The sequence below is a fragment of the Blennius ocellaris genome (genome assembly GCF_963422515.1).
Source record: "Blennius ocellaris genome assembly, contig: SCAFFOLD_167, whole genome shotgun sequence".
Classification (NCBI taxonomy): Eukaryota; Metazoa; Chordata; class Actinopteri; order Blenniiformes; family Blenniidae; genus Blennius; species Blennius ocellaris.
This window is the reverse complement of record NW_027662221.1, coordinates 10,001-29,000: the sequence shown is the minus strand read 5'-3', so window position 1 is coordinate 29,000 and position 19,000 is coordinate 10,001. Positions and strand designations below refer to the sequence as shown.

Below are 19,000 nucleotides of genomic sequence, written 5' to 3'. Positions count from 1 at the left end.
TGACGGTAGATGTTCTATATTGACAGTAGATGTTCTATATTGACGGTAGATGTTCTATATTGACGGTAGATGTTCTATATTGACAGTAGATGTTCTATATTGACAGTAGATGTTCTATATTGATGGTAGATGTTCTATATTGACAGTCGATGTTCTATATTGACGGTAGATGTTCTATATTGACAGTCGATGTTCGAGATTGACGGTAGATGTTCTCTATTGACAGTCGATGTTCTATATTGACGGTAGAGGTTCTATATTGACAGTAGATGTTCTATATTGACGGTAGATATTAAAGAAGCTCTTTAACTAACGTGAGAACCTTCTTGGTGTCGTTCTCTTCCTGCAGTCGTTCAGAGGAAGCGTCAGACCCTTCGTCAACTTCGACCCCAAAAACGATGCCGAGGTTCTCCACAGGGCCATGAAGGGTCTCGGTCAGTTCTCACCTCATACTCTCAGAAAGTACTAACCCTGTTAGGATGGAGTCTGGAACACACCACAACCTAGAACTGGTCCACACCAGAACCTACAACTGGTCCACACCACAACCTAGAACTGGTCCACACCAGAACCTACAACTGGTCCACACCAGAACCTACAATTAGTCCACACCAGAACCTACAGCTGGAAGATATAATGTAGATATAATGTAGATATCCAGATATAATGGAAGATATAATGTAGATATCCAGATATAATGGAAGATATAATGTAGATGTCCAGATATAATGGAAGATATAATGTAGATATAATGTAGATATCCAGATATAATGGAAGATATAATGTAGATATCCAGATATAATGTAGATATCCAGATATAATGTAGATATCCAGATATAATGCAGATATCCAGATATAATGGAAGATAGAAGCAGATATCCGTACAGGAATTGTGGATCATTAAAGCAGAGCGTTCAGACGTCAACACGTTGGTTCCAAACCAGATGTGTGTTGTTTTCTCATTACACACATTCACAACAACGTTTCACCAAGTCTAAGTTTTAATGAGAGTAATGTGATTACATTTGGACGGGCCACAAGGAGAGTTGCAGCTGTACGAGCAGAGCAGAGCAACTCGTGACTCGTGATGCGATTGTGGATCAGAACATCCATCATTGTGCAAAAACCCGGCGGAGGGCTGAATTAATAAATACACCATTAAATAATTAGCTTAATGTGTCATTCATTTGTTCAAATTGGAATTAAGAATATACATGTCTCATTAAATCGCAAAATAAATAATAAATGTGTCATTAATTAATACAATTTTGAATTAAATATTTAAATGTGGCAATTAAAATACTAATTAATTTTATTTAAAAAAAAAATTGAATTATTTCACAATTATTTCATGGTCTAAATGTGCCAAACCTAAAAAATAAATAAATAAAAAAACACACTCACTATGAAATAATTAATTAAATGTTTCATTAAATGTGGCATTAATTGATTAAAGAATATATATATTCATTTTATGTTAATAAAATAAAAATAAAACCCACCTCATTTAGTTGTTTCTGTATTTAATGGATTATTTCTTGGTGTATTTCTTGATGTAAGTTTGGAACATTCGGTTCTAATAATGAGCTTCGTGGTTCAGAATCAGCCTGCTGGTTCTTCTGTTCCTGGTCTCGTTAGAGGAGAACCTGAATGGTTCTGCAGGAACGCCTCGGTCACGAGCTCCGGTCGTCAGACGTTCATCTGAGGACGTGACGGAGAACTGTCCAGGGTTCTGAAGGCAGTGACGTTATCAAGAACCTCAAGAACCTCAAGACCTCAGTTACACGGGCTGAACTTCACAGGTTCCCTGAGCAGAGACGGGAGAACCTGCAGCTTCTCAGCAGCTTCAGAACAGAACGAGGCGAAGCAGCAGAGCGCCACCATCAGGATCCTCACTGAACTGCAGCCTTCACAAGGAAATGAAACCAGAGCAGATGTCTGTCGTTCAGCAGAGCAGCTTCCTCATCTGATTCTTCCTCATCTGATTCTTCCGCATCTGATTCTTCCTCATCTGATTCTTCCTCATCTGATTCTTCCTCATCTGATTCTTCCTCATCTGATTCTTCATCTGATTCTTCCTCATCTGATTCTTCATCTGATTCTTCCTCATCTGATTCTTCCTCATCTGATTCTTCCTCATCTGATTCTTCCTCATCTGATTCTTCTTCATCTGATTCTTCATCTGATTCTTCCTCATCTGATTCTTCTTCATCTGATTCTTCTTCTTCTTCATCTGATTCTTCTTCATCTGATTCTTCTTCATCTGTTTCTTCTTCTTCTTCATCTGATGTTTCTTCGTCCTCCAGGCACCGACGAAGACGTCGTCCTCATGCTGCTGACGTCACGCTGCAACGAGCAACGCCAGCAGATTAAAGCAGCGTACAAGAAGGCCTACGGAAAGGTGACGCATCCATTCATCCATCCATCCATCCATCCATCCATCCATCCTTCCATCCATCCATCCTTCCATCCATCCATCCATCCATCCATCCATCCACCATCATCCATCCATCCATCCTTCCATCCATCCTTCCATCCATCCATCCATCCATCCATCAATCCATCCATCCATCCATCCATCCATCCATTCATCCATCCATCCATCCATCCATCCATCAATCCATCCATCCATCCATCCATTCATCCATCCATCCATCCATCCATCCATCCATCCATCCATTCATCCATCCATCCATCCTTCCATCCATCCTTCCATCCATCCATCCATCCATCCATCAATCCATCCATCCATCCATCCATCCATCCATCCATCCATCCATTCATCCATCCATCCATCCATCCATCCATCCTTCCATCCATCCATCCATCCATCCATTCATCCATCCATCCATCCATCCATCCATCCATCCATCCATCCATCCATCCATCCATCCATCCATCCATCCATCCATATTTGTCACTCTTTCTCATATTTGCAGCGGTTTTATGTATTTCTGTAGTTTACACGTTGTTTCTTTAATAAGTTGTCACTTTTCTCATCATCAAATCGTGAAAACGTCTGAGATCAACTTGTTTGTTTTCTGAGTCTGTTTCTGCGGGTTTTTGTATTTGATGAGATTATACTTTATTCATTCCACAGTCGGGAAATGAACTTGTTTCAGCAGTGGTAAAAGAAACAACAACTTATGAGATGTCCTTGTTTCTTCCTGTAGTTTCACGTTGCTTCTACCTGCAGCCTGAACCGAGCAGCTGGAGACTCTGAACTGTGAACTACTTCATTTTGTCCTGAACACAATATTAGAAGTTATTATTTCTCTGCAGTGCAACACTTTACAACGTCACAGTCACTCTGAATTAAACTGCTGAGGAACCAGCAGGACTGTCGATACTTATATCCAAATCAGGATTTTCACGAAAAGCATGAATGATGTACAGAATCAAACATACGTAAACATTTTGGAAATTAAAAATGAGATGTATCATGAATCCACAGAATTAGTCCCCCTGATGTAATATTACATGTATAACCCCTCAACGTCTTGGAAAGACAATTCTCTAAATTCCTCCTCTCTGCTTCAGTCTTTGAACGCATCAGGATGAGTCTGAGAAGTGTGAACCAATCAGAGGCCGCCTTTCAAAACGTATGGACCACATGGTATCAACTGACCAATCACGTTGCTCGTCACCGACTCGATACAAAACCGGAAATTAATTGTAATTCTCGATTTTGTCGGCAAAAAAAAAAGATTAATTTCGGCAAAATGTCCGGGTAACAACCAGAGATGGACGTTATTCACATTTTAGAGGCTTTGAGAAACTTGTCCCTTATTTTCGGCCGTCTTTTCCGACAATTCCCCGTCTGGCTGCTTAAAAGCACAATATGAGACGATGAACAGAGTTTAATGGCAAAACAATGGAGGGGAATCGTTTTTTATTTGTTCCAGCAGCCACATTAGATATTTTAGGGTTTCTCTTTTAACGACAGGTGCAACAAAAAATATAAAAAACATCCATGACGTGTGTTTTAAAACAACAATGAAGAAAATTGAACGAGACTCATTGGACTGGTATTTCACAATAAGAGAGTTTCTCCTCCCTGAGGCGATGAACCAGTGATTCCCTGCAGCCTCCTGCTGCTGCTGCTGCTGCTGCTGCTGCTGCTGCTGCTGCTGCTTCTGCGGCTCCTGCTGCTGCTGCTGCTGCTGCTTCTGCTGCTGCTGCTGCTGTGGCTGCTGCTTCTGCTGCTGCTTCTGCTGCTGCTTCTGCTGCGGCTGCTGCTGCTGTGGCTGCTGCTTCTGCTGCTGCTTCTGCTGCTGCTTCTGCGGCTCCTGCTGCTGCTTCTGCTGCTTCTGCTGCTGCTGCTGCTGCTGTGGCTGCTGCTTCTGCTGCTGCTTCTGCTGCTGCTTCTGCTGCGGCTGCTGCTTCTGCTGCTGCTGCTGCTTCTGCTGCTGCTTCTGCTGCTGCTGCTGCTGCTTCTGCTGCTGCTTCTGCTGCTGCTGCTGCTTCTGCTGCTGCTTCTGCTGCTGCTGCTGCTGCTGCTGCTGCTTCTGCTGCTTCTGCTGCTGCTGCTGCTGCTGCTGCTGCTGCTGCTGCTGCTTCTGCGGCTCCTGCTGCTGCTGCGGCTGCTGCTGCTGCTTCTGCGGCTCCTGCTGCTGCTGCTGCTGCTGCTTCTGCTGCTGCTTCTGCTGCTTCTGCTGCTTCTGCTGCTGCTGCGGCTGCTGCTGCTGCTTCTGCGGCTCCTGCTGCTGCTGCTGCTGCTGCTTCTGCTGCTGCTTCTGCTGCTTCTGCTGCTTCTGCTGCTTCTGCTGCTGCTGCTGCTGCTGTGGCTGCTGCTTCTGCTGCTGCTTCTGCTGCTGCTTCTGCTGCTGCTGCTGCTGCTGCTGCTGCTGCTGCTTCTGCGGCTCCTGCTGCTGCTGCTGCTGCTGCTTCTGCTGCTGCTTCTGCTGCTTCTGCTGCTTCTGCTGCTTCTGCTGCTGCTGCTGCTGCTGTGGCTGCTGCTTCTGCTGCTGCTGCTGCTGCTTCTGCTGCTGCTGCTGCTGCTGCTGCTGCTGCTGCTGCTGCTGCTGCTGCTGCTTCTGCGGCTCCTGCTGCTGCTGCTGCTGCTGCTTCTGCTGCTGCTTCTGCTGCTTCTGCTGCTTCTGCTGCTGCTGCTGCTGCTGTGGCTGCTGCTTCTGCTGCTGCTTCTGCTGCTGCTTCTGCTGCGGCTGCTGCTTCTGCTGCTGCTGCTGCTTCTGCTGCTGCTTCTGCTGCTGCTGCTGCTGCTTCTGCTGCTGCTGCTGCTGCTTCTGCTGCTGCTTCTGCTGCTGCTGCTGCTGCTGCTGCTGCTTCTGCTGCTTCTGCTGCTGCTGCTGCTGCTGCTGCTGCTGCTGCTGCTTCTGCGGCTCCTGCTGCTGCTGCGGCTGCTGCTGCTGCTTCTGCGGCTCCTGCTGCTGCTGCTGCTGCTGCTTCTGCTGCTGCTTCTGCTGCTTCTGCTGCTTCTGCTGCTGCTGCGGCTGCTGCTGCTGCTTCTGCGGCTCCTGCTGCTGCTGCTGCTGCTGCTGCTTCTGCTGCTTCTGCTGCTTCTGCTGCTGCTGCTGCTGCTGCTGCTGCTGCTTCTGCGGCTCCTGCTGCTGCTTCTGCTGCTGCTTCTGCTGCTGCTTCTGCTGCGGCTGCTGCTTCTGCTGCTGCTGCTGCTTCTGCTGCTGCTTCTGCTGCTGCTTCTGCTGCTGCTGCTGCTGCTGCTTCTGCTGCTTCTGCTGCTTCTGCTGCTGCTGCTGCTGCTGCTGCTGCTGCTGCTGCTGCTGCTGCTTCTGCGGCTCCTGCTGCTGCTGCGGCTGCTGCTGCTGCTTCTGCGGCTCCTGCTGCTGCTGCTGCTGCTGCTTCTGCTGCTGCTTCTGCTGCTTCTGCTGCTGCTGCTGCTGCTGCTGCTGCTGCTGCTTCTGCGGCTCCTGCTGCTGCTGCGGCTGCTGCTGCTGCTTCTGCGGCTCCTGCTGCTGCTGCTGCTGCTGCTTCTGCTACTGCTTCTGCTGCTTCTGCTGCTTCTGCTGCTGCTGCGGCTGCTGCTGCTGCTTCTGCGGCTCCTGCTGCTGCTGCTGCTGCTGCTGCTTCTGCTGCTTCTGCTGCTTCTGCTGCTGCTGCTGCTGCTGCTGCTGCTGCTGCTTCTGCTGCTTCTGCGGCTCCTGCTGCTGCTTCTGCTGCTGCTTCTGCTGCTGCTTCTGCTGCGGCTGCTGCTTCTGCTGCTGCTGCTGCTTCTGCTGCTGCTTCTGCTGCTGCTTCTGCTGCTGCTGCTGCTGCTGCTTCTGCTGCTTCTGCTGCTGCTGCTGCTGCTGCTGCTGCTGCTGCTGCTTCTGCGGCTCCTGCTGCTGCTGCGGCTGCTGCTGCTGCTTCTGCGGCTCCTGCTGCTGCTGCTGCTGCTGCTTCTGCTGCTGCTTCTGCTGCTTCTGCTGCTGCTGCTGCTGCTGCTGCTGCTGCTGCTGCTGCTTCTGCGGCTCCTGCTGCTGCTGCTGCTGCTGCTTCTGCGGCTCCTGCTGCTGCTGCTGCTTCTGCTGCTTCTGCTGCGGTTGCGGCTGCGGCTGCGGCTGCGGCTGCGGCTGCGGCTGCTGTCACCTGTGGATTGGAAGCCGGGAGGTAATTTATAATTGGCTTGGTGTGGAGGCTTGTAGAAAAGCGTTCTGGGCGAGGTAACGGACCCGGCAGCGAGGAACCAGAGTCGTTTCTGTTCAATATCCCAATAACATGATGAATGGCGTTTTATCAAAATGAGCCATTGTCAGTAAAGCTGTAAACAGGGAACGTCTCTCCTCCTGGTTCTACCAGTCAGCAGTTCTTCAACTGACCATAAAACCTTCATGGGCAACAATTACACTGAAAGATGGGAAATAGATTTTTATGTGAGGACAGACGGATTATAGAACCCAGGAATAAGGAGCTTTTTTTAAAGAGCTCATCAATTGTGAGACTAAATACATGAATGGATATGAGGCGTGAACTGCTGCTCACAGTGGATTGAACAGTTATGGGTGTGAGTGATTTTATTAATATGCTCGGCAATAACGGGGAAAAAACTATTTGAATATTGTCAGCAAAGTAAAATGTAGTTCTACTATTTATGGTGCAATATTACAATTCTGTCCTGAAGTGAATGATGTTCGTACTGCAGTTTCTGTGAACTTCTTACAGCAGCTGGACATGAAAATATTCATAGAGCTGCTGTGGTGCTGGCTGAGTTTACTGTAAGGCTAACCCCAGATTGTAGAGCATCTTCCTCCTCTAACCCCAGATTATAGAGCATCTTCCTCCTCTAACCCCAGATTATAGAGCATCTTCCTCCTCTAACATCAGATTATAGAGCATCTTCCTCCTCTAACCCCAGATTATAGAGCATCTTCCTCCTCTAACCCCAGATTATAGAGCATATTCCTCCTCTAACCCCAGATTATAGAGCATCTTCCTCCTCTAACATCAGATTATAGAGCATCTTCCTCCTCTAACCCCAGATTATAGAGCATCTTCCTCCTCTAACATCAGATTATAGAGCATCTTCCTCCTCTAACCCCAGATTATAGAGCATCTTCCTCCTCTAACCCCAGATTATAGAGCATCTTCCTCCTCTAACCCCAGATTATAGAGCATCTTCCTCCTCTAACACCAGATTATAGAGCATCTTCCTCCTCTAACCCCAGATTATAGAGCATCTTCCTCCTCTAACCCCAGATTATAGAGCATCTTCCTCCTCTAACCCCAGATTATAGAGCATCTCCCCCTCTAACACCAGATTATAGAGCACCTTCCTCCTCTAACCCCAGATTATAGAGTGTCTTCCCCCTCTAACCCCAGATTATAGAGCATCTTCCTCCTCTAACCCCAGATTATAGAGCATCTTCCTCCTCTAACATCAGATTATAGAGCATCTTCCTCCTCTAACACCAGATTATAGAGCATCTTCCTCCCTGTCCCTGCAGGATCTGGTGGGGGTGTTGAGGTCAGAGCTGGGGGGATTATTAGAGACGCTCCTCGTCGCCCTGATGACGCCGCCCGTCGTCTACGATGCTTCTCAGCTGCATGAAGCTCTCAAGGTGACGCCGTCTCTCAGCCTTTCATTCACAATTGATTCCATCCATCCATCATCCATCCATCATCCATCCATCCATCCATCATCCATCCATCCAGCATCCATCCATCCATCCATCCATCATCCATCCATCATCCATCCATCCATCCATCCAGCATCCATCCATCCATCCATCCATCATCCATCCATCCATCCATCCATCATCCATCCGTCCATCATCCATCCATCATCCATCCATCATCCATCCATCCATCCATCCATCATCCATCCATCCATCATCCATCCATCCATCCATCCATCCATCCATCCATCCATCATCCATCATCCATCATCCATCATCCATCATCCATCCATCATCCATCCATCCATCCCGCCATCCCTCCATCCCTCCATCCCTCCATCCCTCCATCCCTCCATCCTCTCAGGTCATTTCTCCAGCAGTTGAAGTGAGAACAAGCTGCAGGACGAGGACAGACGAGGACAGACGAGGACAGACGAGGAAAACAAGGATGTGTTTCTCTCTCTCTGTCTCACGAAGGAGGATTTGTGTTTTATTGGTCACGTTCTTGTAACATTGGACCTTCAGGTTCTGCAGCTTCGTTCTTGGTGGAATTCCTCTTCTAGCTCCAGTTCGTTTCCAGAAAGCGGCTGAAGTCACTTGTCCCTCTGAAGATTCCAGCTTGTCTTTGCTCCTCGGCCTCAGACACTGACGAGCTGCATTTTAAAGTGGAATTGCAGAATGATGTGGATCAATGGAAATGATGAATGAGTTTATTTCAGTGTATAAAATGTTAAATGTTCATTGAAGTTGAGGGCGGAGAGAGAATCTTTAGGATTTAATCTCTCCTGGAGACGTTTGGTCTCGTTCTTCAAAGTGTTTGAAAACTAATTTTAATCTAATGCAAATAAACAACCGTCACTGAGTCTGCGTGTGGTGCGTGGCATTAGGAATGAAAGTAATCAGAGTACTAGTTACAGTTTCACCTCAGGTCGTTCCTGAATCTCCTCCTGGGTTGTTCTTTGCAGTGAATTTACAGAAAACTGCATTTTACTGAGATTTGCTGACGTTACAGCCTGGATGTGTGTGAAGTCCGTCTCTGACACCCACGAGGTCACGTGACAGGTCGTCGTCATGGCAACAGTAAACATGTCCAGCAGCATCAGTACCTCAGTCCCGTCAGTTGTTTCCTTTTCAACCAGGAAAAGAAAGAGAAAAGATTTAAATGTGTTTTTCACAACCAGCAGCGTCTCTGTGACGTTCTCTCCATTTGTTCCTGGTTCTCAGGGACCTGGAACCCACGACCAGGTGCTGGTGGAGGTTCTGGCCTCCAGGAACAACCAGCAGATCAGAGACATCGTCAAAGTGTACAAGACAGGTGAGAACCAGAGGGTCGCTGTGGTGAGAGGCTCAACTCCCAGTGGGTGGAAGTTTTACCTTCCTCTTCCTTTTCCTCCTCCTCTTCCTCCTCCTCCTCCTCCTCCTCCTCCTCCTCCTCCTCCTCTTCCTCTTCCTCTTCCTCCTCCTCCTCCTCCTCCTCCTCCTCCTCCTCTGGCTCCTCCTCCTCCTCCTCCTCCTCCTCTTCTTCCCTCCAGAGTTTGGCAGCAGCCTGGAGAAAGACGTTCTTGACGACACGTCGGGGTTTTACCAGAAGCTTCTGCTCGTCCTGCTGCAGGTGAACAACATGATGGAGAGACGAGGAGAGGCTCAGTGAGGAGAGGCTCAGTGAGGAGAGGCTCAGTGAGGAGAGGAGAGTGAGGAGAGGCTCAGTGAGGAGAGGAGAGTGAGGAGAGGCTCAGTGAGGAGAGGAGAGTGAGGAGAGGCTCAGTGAGGAGAGGAGAGGCTCAGTGAGGAGAGGCTCAGTGAGGGGAGGCTCAGTGAGGGGAGGCTCAGTGAGGAGAGGCTCAGTGAGGAGAGGAGAGTGAGGAGAGGCTCAGTGAGGAGAGGAGAGGCTCAGTGAGGGGAGGCTCAGTGAGGGGAGGCTCAGTGAGCGGAGGCTCAGTGAGGAGAGGAGAGGCTCAGTGAGGAGAGGCTCAGTGAGGAGAGGCTCAGTGAGGAGAGGAGAGGCTCAGTGAGCGGAGGCTCAGTGAGGGGAGGCTCAGTGAGCGGAGGCTCAGTGAGGAGAGGCTCAGTGGGGTTGCAGGACTCAGGTGACGACAGGAAGCGCCCTGCTGGGGGGTCAGGGAGCCTAGGGGGGGGGGGGGGGTCAGGGATCCAGGGGGGGTCAGGGATCCTGGGGGGGTCAGGGATCCAGGGGGGGTCAGGGATCCAGGGGGGGTCAGGGATCCTGGGGGCCACCTGGACCCTCCATGACCTACTTCCTCTCTGTGTGAAGGGGTCCCGGGAGGAGGAGGTGGAGGAGGAGGTGGAGGAGGGGAGGGTGGAGCAGGACGCCAAGGTAGGAGCAAATCTGTTTCTTATTGTTGTTAAAAGAAGAAACACCAGAAGTTTGTCAAAAAGTAGAACGACAAGGTTTCTAACATCCAACCAACATCCAACCATCTCTTCACCTTATTCTTAAACATCCATCATCCATCATCCATCCATCCATCCATCATCCATCCATCCATCCATCATCCCTCCATCATCCATCATCCCTCCATCATCCCTCCATCCATCCATCATCCCTCCATCATCCATCCATCATCCCTCCATCATCCATCATCCATCCATCATCCCTCATCCATCCATCATCCCTCCATCCATCCATCATCCCTCCATCATCCCTCCATCATCCATCCATCATCCCTCCATCATCCATCCATCCATCATCCCTCCATCATCCCTCCATCATCCATCCATCATCCCTCCATCCATCCATCATCCCTCCATCATCCCTCCATCATCCCTCCATCATCCCTCCATCCCTCCATCATCCCTCCATCCATCATCCATCCATCCATCCATCCATCATCCATCATCCATCATCCCTCCATCCATCATCCATCCATCCATCATCCATCCATCATCCCCCCATCCATCATCCATCATCCATCCATCCATCCATCCATCTATCATCCCTCCATCCATCATCCATCCATCCATCTATCTATCATCCTTCCATCCATCCATCATCCATCATCCATCATCCATCATCCTTCCATCCATCCATCATCCCTCTATCATCCATCATCCATCATCCATCCATCTATCATCCTTCCATCCATCCATCATCCATCCATCATCCATCCATTTGTATTCAAATGTAGGAAGTAAAACTACAAACTGCTCAGAAGCTTCACTGATCTTCCTGAAGGTGATATTTGGTTTGCAGCTGATCTGAACGTCGTTAATCTTCCTTCTGTCTTCGCTGGACGAGCGACTGATTATTATTATTTGTAACAACGAGGGATTCTCTGCTGACATCTTGTCACGAAGCAGCTTGAAGCAGAAGGAAGAAAGAGGAACAAGATGCAGCAGCGGCAGTTTATTAGATTCCCACTGCTTTGTGTCGACATGTGATCATGTTGAGGACTCAGGCCTCCAGAGAACCAGAGAACCAGAGAACCAGAGAGCAGAGTTCTCAACACTCGACTGAGGACATTCATTCCAGGACGTGAGCCTCGGGGACGTCTCGTTTCCAGCCTCGTCTCATTACTGATGTTGAAGTGTGAATTGGGATTCAGCAGCTCTGATGGAACACATGATGGCTTCTCTTCCTTTCATCACCACGAGATCTGGACTATTTATAATCTCTGTAAACAATTAGAGCGAGAGCAGATTGGGGGTTAATGAGAAAGACAGAGGAGGACCCAGTGCAGACAAACACCTATTTGTGGTGTTTGAGCCGTGGGGCTTTGGGAGCTGTGATTCCTGCTCTCCGCCTTCCAGGACCTGTTCTCTGCCTTCCAGGACCTGTTCTCTGCCTTCCAGGACCTGTTCTCTGCCTTCCAGGACCTGTTCTCTGCCTTTCAGGACCTGTTCTCTGCCTTCCAGGACCTGTTCTCTGCCTTTCAGGACCTGTTCTCTGCCTTCCAGGACCTGTTCTCTGCCTTTCAGGACCTGTTCTCTGCCTTCCAGGACCTGTTCTCTGCCTTTCAGGACCTGTTCTCTGCCTTCCAGGACCTGTTCTCTGCCTTCCAGGACCTGTTCTCCGCCGGCGAGGCCAAGCTGGGCACCGACCAGGACACCTTCGTCTCCGTCCTGGGGACCAGGAGCCACCAGCACCTCCGGAGAGGTGAGTTGATTTGTGTCCATTACAAACCCTGGAAAGCGGAGCGGCTCAGGGAGCCGGAGTGGGCAGAGGGATGGCAGGAGACAACCCTCTCTGGTGAGAGGAGGAGGAGCTTAATGATGAACCAGAGACCTGGAGGACAAGAGACGTTTAATGATGAACCAGAGGCCTGGAGGACAAGAGGAGTTTAATGATGAACCAGAGACCTGGAGGACAAGAGGAGTTTAATGATGAACCAGAGACCTGGAGGACAAGAGGAGTTTAATGATGAACCAGAGACCTGGAGGACAAGAGACGTTTAATGATGAACCAGAGACCTGGAGGACAAGAGGAGTTTAATGATGAACCAGAGACCTGGAGGACAAGAGACGTTTAATGATGAACCAGAGACCTGGAGGACAAGAGACGTTTAATGATGAACCAGAGACCTGGAAGACAAGAGACGTTTAATGATGAACCAGAACAGGAACAGTAGAACATAGAACCGTCGTCCACTGGTGTGACGTTATAACCAGGCGTACCAGGAACAGTAGAACGTAGAACGGTCGTCCACTGGTGTGACGTTATAACCAGGCGTACCAGGAACAGTAGAGCGTAGAACCGTCGTCCACTGGTGTGACGTTATAACCAGGCGTACCAGGAACAGTAGAACGTAGAACCGTCGTCCACTGGTGTGACGTTATAACCAGGCGTACCAGGAACAGTAGAACGTAGAACGGTCGTCCACTGGTGTGACGTTATAACCAGGCGTACCAGGAACAGTAGAGCGTAGAACCGTCGTCCACTGGTGTGACGTTATAACCAGGCGTACCAGGAACAGTAGAACGTAGAACCGTCGTCCACTGGTGTGACGTTATAACCAGGCGTACCAGGAACAGTAGAACGTAGAACCGTCATCCACTGGTGTGACGTTATAACCAGGCGTACCAGGAACAGTAGAACGTAGAACCGTCGTCCACTGGTGTGATGTTTTAACCAGACGTACCAGGAACAGTAGAACGTAGAACCGTCATCCACTGGTGTGACGTTATAACCAGACGTACCAGGAACAGTGGAACGTAGAACCGTCGTCCACTGGTGTGACGTTTTAACCAGACGTACCAGGAACAGTGGAACGTAGAACCGTCGTCCACTGGTGTGACGTTATAACCAGACGTACCAGGAACAGTGGAACGTAGAACCGTCATCCACTGGTGTGACGTTTTAACCAGACGTACCAGGAACAGTAGAACGTAGAACCGTCGTCCACTGGTGTGACGTTATAACCAGGCGTACCAGGAACAGTAGAACGTAGAACCGTCGTCCACTGGTGTGACGTTATAACCAGGCGTACCAGGAACAGTAGAACGTAGAACCGTCGTCCACTGGTGTGACGTTATAACCAGGCGTACCAGGAACAGTAGAACGTAGAACCGTCGTCCACTGGTGTGACGTTATAACCAGACGTACCAGGAACAGTAGAACGTAGAACCGTCGTCCACTGGTGTGACGTTATAACCAGGCGTACCAGGAACAGTAGAACGTAGAACCGTCGTCCACTGGTGTGATGTTATAACCAGACGTACCAGGAACAGTGGAACGTAGAACCGTCGTCCACTGGTGTGACGTTATAACCAGACGTACCAGGAACAGACCATGAACTGGAGCTCCCATATGGTCCAGAGGACCAGTGTAAACAGTAGAACCACTCAGTGTTCAGGTTCTCCTCAGAGTGTCGTTGTGGTTCTAGTGTTCCACGTCTATCAGACGTTCTCCGGCTGCGACCTGGAGGACAGCGTCAGAGGAGAGACCAGGGGGAACCTGGAGGACCTGCTGCTGGCCCTCGGTAAGACCACATCCCTTCATCAACCAGGACCAGGACCAGGACCAGGACCAGGACCAGGACCAGGACCAGGACCAGCTGAGCTCAGGGGTCAGAGAGGATAGATCCTGACGGTAGAACTCTAAACTACCGTTATTCTCCTTGTTCCTCTTCAGTGAAATGTTCCAGGAGCGTCCCGGACTTCTTCTCTGAGCGTCTCTACAGATCTATGAGGGTAGGTACCATCCCTCCATCATCCCTCCATCATCCCTCCATCATCCCTCCATCATCCCTCCATCACCCCTCCATCATCCCTCCATCATCCCTCCGTCATCCCTCCATCATCCCTCCATCACCCCTCTGTCACCCCTCCATCATCCCTCCATCATCCCTCCATCATCCCTCCATCACCCCTCCATCACCCCTCCGTCATCCCTCCATCATCCCTCCATCATCCCTCCATCATCCCTCCATCATCCCTCTGTCATCCCTCCGTCATCCCTCCATCATCCCTCCATCATCCCTCCATCACCCCTCCAGCATCCCTCCATCATCCCTCCATCATCCCTCCACCATCCCTCCATCATCCCTTTGTCATCCCTCCATCACCCCTCCATCACCCCTCCATCATCCCTCCATCATCCCTCCACCATCCCTCCATCATCCCGCTGTCATCCCTCCATCATCCCTCCATCATCCCTCCATCACCCCTCCATCATCCCTCCATCATCCCTCCATCACCCCTCCATCATCCCTCCATCACCCCTCCATCATCCCTCCATCATCCCTCCATCATCCCTCCATCATCCCTCTATCATCCCTCCATCACCCCTCTACCCTCTATCATCCGTCCATCACCCCTCCATCATCTCTCCATCACCCCTCCATCATCCCTCCATCATCCCTCCCTCCATCTATCCATCCATACATTTAGCTATCATCCATCCATCCATCTATCATCCATCTATCTATCCATCATCCATCCCTCCATCCCTCCAGGTGTAGTTGATGGTAGTTGATAGTAGTTGATGGTAGTTGATGGTAGTTGATGGTAGTTGATGGTAGTTGATGGTAGTTCAGGAGTTCAGCAGGTGGACAGGTCACCACTGTGTGTCCGTGACCTTTGACCCCTCTCAGACTAACTGGTATTTCCAGTGTTTTATTTTGGCGGGACGTCCCCGGACCCCGTCGGTCCACTGGACCAGAATCTGAGCTTCATGGAAGGAGAGGAACGACTGAGCAGAGAGGATCAATGAAGTTGATCAGTTTGATTCAGAACATTAAACATTAAATGTTTGGTTCTTCGTCTCCGTCACTGTCCTCTGGAGGACGAGTCCAAGGCTCCGCGCTTCTGTTGGTCCAAAGCTGACAGAATAAAAGATGTAGTACTGTGACTGAATGATGTTAGTTTCTCTTCTAGACTGAATCCAGATGTTCTAAGGCTGAACTGATCCTGACAGCTGTGGGAGGGTTTTACTGTGACGCTGGTTTGACTCTAAACATTCCAGTGAAACAAACCGACTTCACAAGATTCAGTTGTAGAAGTGAGACGGAGGAGAATGGAATCAGAGTTTGTGTCGGAGCTTCAGCAGTTCCAGAGTTAAATCCTGTTTGTCTCTGACGTTCCTGACGGAAGCGAGCAGGAACCGACGACGAGGCTCTGGTGAGGATCATGGTGTCCCGGAGCGAGGAGGACATGTTGGACATCAGGACCAGCTTCAGGACGAAGTACGGCGCGTCTCTGTACTCCACCATCCAGGTACGAAAAAAAAATAAAATTATGTTTTATATTATATATGTATTTTATTTTACATATATAGATATATTTTATTATATATATATTTTTATATTTTATTTATATTTTATATATATTATATTATATATATATATATTTTTTTTATGATTTAGATGTTTGCAGACTAACATTCAGTGTTATATTATATTATATTATATTATATTATATTATATTATATTATATTATATTATATTATCTTATCTTATCTTATATTATATTATATTATATTATATTATATTATATTATATTACAATAGCACCAAATACAACACAACCATCTACAAAGGAAAAACTCTTTTAGAACCTTTAGAACCAGATGTTCCTGATGTTCCAGTTGGTGTTTAGATAAAAGAGAACAGGACCGACAGACAGACTGGGGGGTTCAGACCCTGGTTCTGGTCGGGGGGGTTGGAGGGTTCTCGGAGGTGAAGGTGGAGGAGGTGACGGTGCTGCTGTGTGCAGGAGGACACTACCGGAGACTACCAGAAGGCGCTGCTCTACCTCTGTGGGGGGAAAGACTGACGAGGCTTCATGGGTCTGGAGGCGCTGAGTGATGAGCCGCCTCCATCACCTCCACCTCTACCACCATCACCTCCCCTACCTCCACCATCACCATCACATCACCTCCTCCATCACCACGTCCTCCACCCCCACCATCACGGCCACCTCCACCTCCTCCACCACCACCTCCATCACCACCATCACCTCCACCCCCACCTCCACCTCCTCCATCACCCCCACTATCACCACCACCTCCACCTCCTCCACCACCACCTCCACCCCCACCCCCACCTCCACCTCCTCCACCCCCACCTCCACCCCACCCCCACCCTCCTCTCCTCCTCTCTTCCTGCCAGGTTCTCATTGAGGTTCTCAGTTCCAGGTTCTGCTGAGTCATGAAAAGCTGCTGCTCTCATTAACACTCATGAGATTCCGATCCAGAATCGCTGAGTCATCATCAATAAGTCATGAGCCGCGACCACAAATCTGCTGACTCATGGAAGATTTCTCACTGCCGTCAAGCTGGGCACACGTCATATCAACCACCAGGGGGCGGCAGAGCAGGAAGGGAGACTGTATTCACGAGAGAGAGGAGAGGAGAGGAGAGGAGAGGAGAGGAGAGGAGGGGAGAGGAGAGGAGAGGAGAGGAGAGGAGGGGAGAGGAGAGGAGAGGAGAGGAGAGGAGAGGAGAGGAGGGGAGGGGAGGGGAGAGGAGAGGAGAGGAGAGGAGAGGAGAGGAGAGGAGAGGAGAGGAGGGGAGGGGAGGGGAAGGGAGGGGAGGGGAGAGGAGAGGAGGGGAGATGAGATTAGATGAGATAATCCTTTAATATTCCCCAGACGGAGACAATGACATGGTTGCAGCAGCAGCAAAGCAGAATAGGAGAATAAATAAATTGTACAGGATAGAAATATTAAACTAGAACTGGTTTAACTGGAGTGAAAGTGAAACCAGGAAGAGACGAGATCCAGGAACTTCACGTCTATCAGAACTTCAGGAAAACACATTTCAGACCGTTAAAATGTTGTTTGTGAAAATGTCAGGGTTCGTCTTCGTTCCATCCAGATGTTAAGACGTTAAGACATTAAGACGTTAAGACACTAAGACGTTAAGATGTTAAGACATTAAGAAGTTAAGAAGATGTTAAGACGTTAAGACGTTCAGAAGATGTGAAGACGTTAAGACATTAAGACGTTAAGACATTAAGACATTAAGATATTAAGAAGTTAAGACGTTAAGACATTAAGACATTAAGACGTTAAGACATTAAGACATTAAGACGTTAAGACATTAAGATATTCAGACATTAAGACGTTAAGACATTAAGACGTTAAGACATTAAGACGTTAAGATGTTAAGACATTAAGACGTTAAGAAGATGTTAAGACGTTAAGACATTAAGACGTTAAGACACTAAGACGTTAAGATGTTAAGACATTAAGAAGTTAAGAAGATGTTAAGACGTTAAGACGTTAAGAAGATGTGAAGACGTTAAGACATTAAGACGTTAAGATGTTAAGACATTAAGACGTTAAGATGTTAAGACATTAAGACGTTAAGAAGATGTTAAGACGTTAAAACATTAAGACGTTAAGACATTAAGACGTAAAGATGTTAAGACATTAAGACGTTAAGACATTAAGACGTTAAGATGTTAAGACATTAAGACATTAAGACGTTAAGAAGATGCTAAGACGTTAAAACATTAAGACGTTAAGACGTTAAGACATTAAGACATTAAGACATTAAGATGTTAAGACATTAAGATGTTAAGACATTAAGATGTTAAGACATTAAGACATTAAGACGTTAAGACGTTAAGACGTTAAGACTTTAAGACGTTAAGACGTTAAGACGTTAAGACTTTAAGACGTTAAGACGTTAAGACGTTAAGACGTTAAGACTTTAAGACGTTAAGACGTTAAGACTTTAAGACTTTAAGACGTTAAGACTTTAAGACTTTAAGACGTTAAGACGTTAAGACGTTAAGACGTTAAGACGTTAAGACTTTAAGACGTTAAGACGTTAAGACGTTAAGACGTTAAGACTTTAAGACGTTAAGACGTTAAGACGTTAAGACGTTAAGACGTTAAGGTGCAGCTTGTTTCAGCAGGTTGATGGTGATTTGCTGACTCGTCAGTCTTTTACAACAATAATTTCAAAAGTGGGAAAAACACAACAGAAACACGACTTGTCGTTAATTTACCTAAACTTTCTCTTTCTTGTATGTTTGCGTGTTTCAAGTCTGAAATCCTGTCAAATCTAACCTCTTTGTTAACCTTTTAAACTGAATAATTCAAAATAAAAGCTTGTGTTTAAATTCCTCCCTGAAGGAGTCTGAATCAATATGAACCATGAAGGTTTGTTTCCTTTTACACTTTGATTTCTTCATTTCTTTTACATTGTAAATCAGTTCTGTGGAGCTGGAAGTGATTTCCGCAGGTTTTACTAAACGTCTTCATATAGGAGGTTCGTGTCCTCCAGAGAGAGGCTCAAACCCACAACAGCTGCAAACATCTGCCAGACAGACGTACGTGTTCTCAGAGCCTGGAGCAGCTCCGCCTGCAGACAAGGTGCAGGGCACACTGAGCCCCTACGCCCTGAAGCTGGAGGAAACATGGTGAAAGGAACATCCAGGTGTTTATAGATCTAATCCAGATGTTAACTGTTTATAGATCTAATCCAGATGTCATGTGTTTATAGATCTAATCCAGATGTCATGT

At 48.1% G+C, this 19,000-nt stretch overlaps 1 protein-coding gene across 1 annotated transcript; it reads left to right on the top strand.

Moving 5' to 3' along the window:
- Positions 1 to 358: 358 nt before the first annotated feature.
- anxa5a (annexin A5a) lies at positions 359 to 16,300 on the top strand (the record flags this gene model as incomplete). Its single annotated transcript, XM_080521498.1, has 10 exons — positions 359 to 434; positions 2,307 to 2,401; positions 7,902 to 8,015; positions 9,297 to 9,387; positions 9,605 to 9,684; positions 11,841 to 12,186; positions 13,913 to 14,008; positions 14,161 to 14,219; positions 15,621 to 15,743; positions 16,241 to 16,300. The coding sequence occupies exons 1-10, from the start codon at positions 422 to 424 to the stop codon at positions 16,298 to 16,300; spliced, it is 1,077 nt and encodes a 358-aa protein (XP_080377624.1). The 5' UTR covers positions 359 to 421.
- Between the last annotated feature and the right edge of the window lie 2,700 nt (positions 16,301 to 19,000).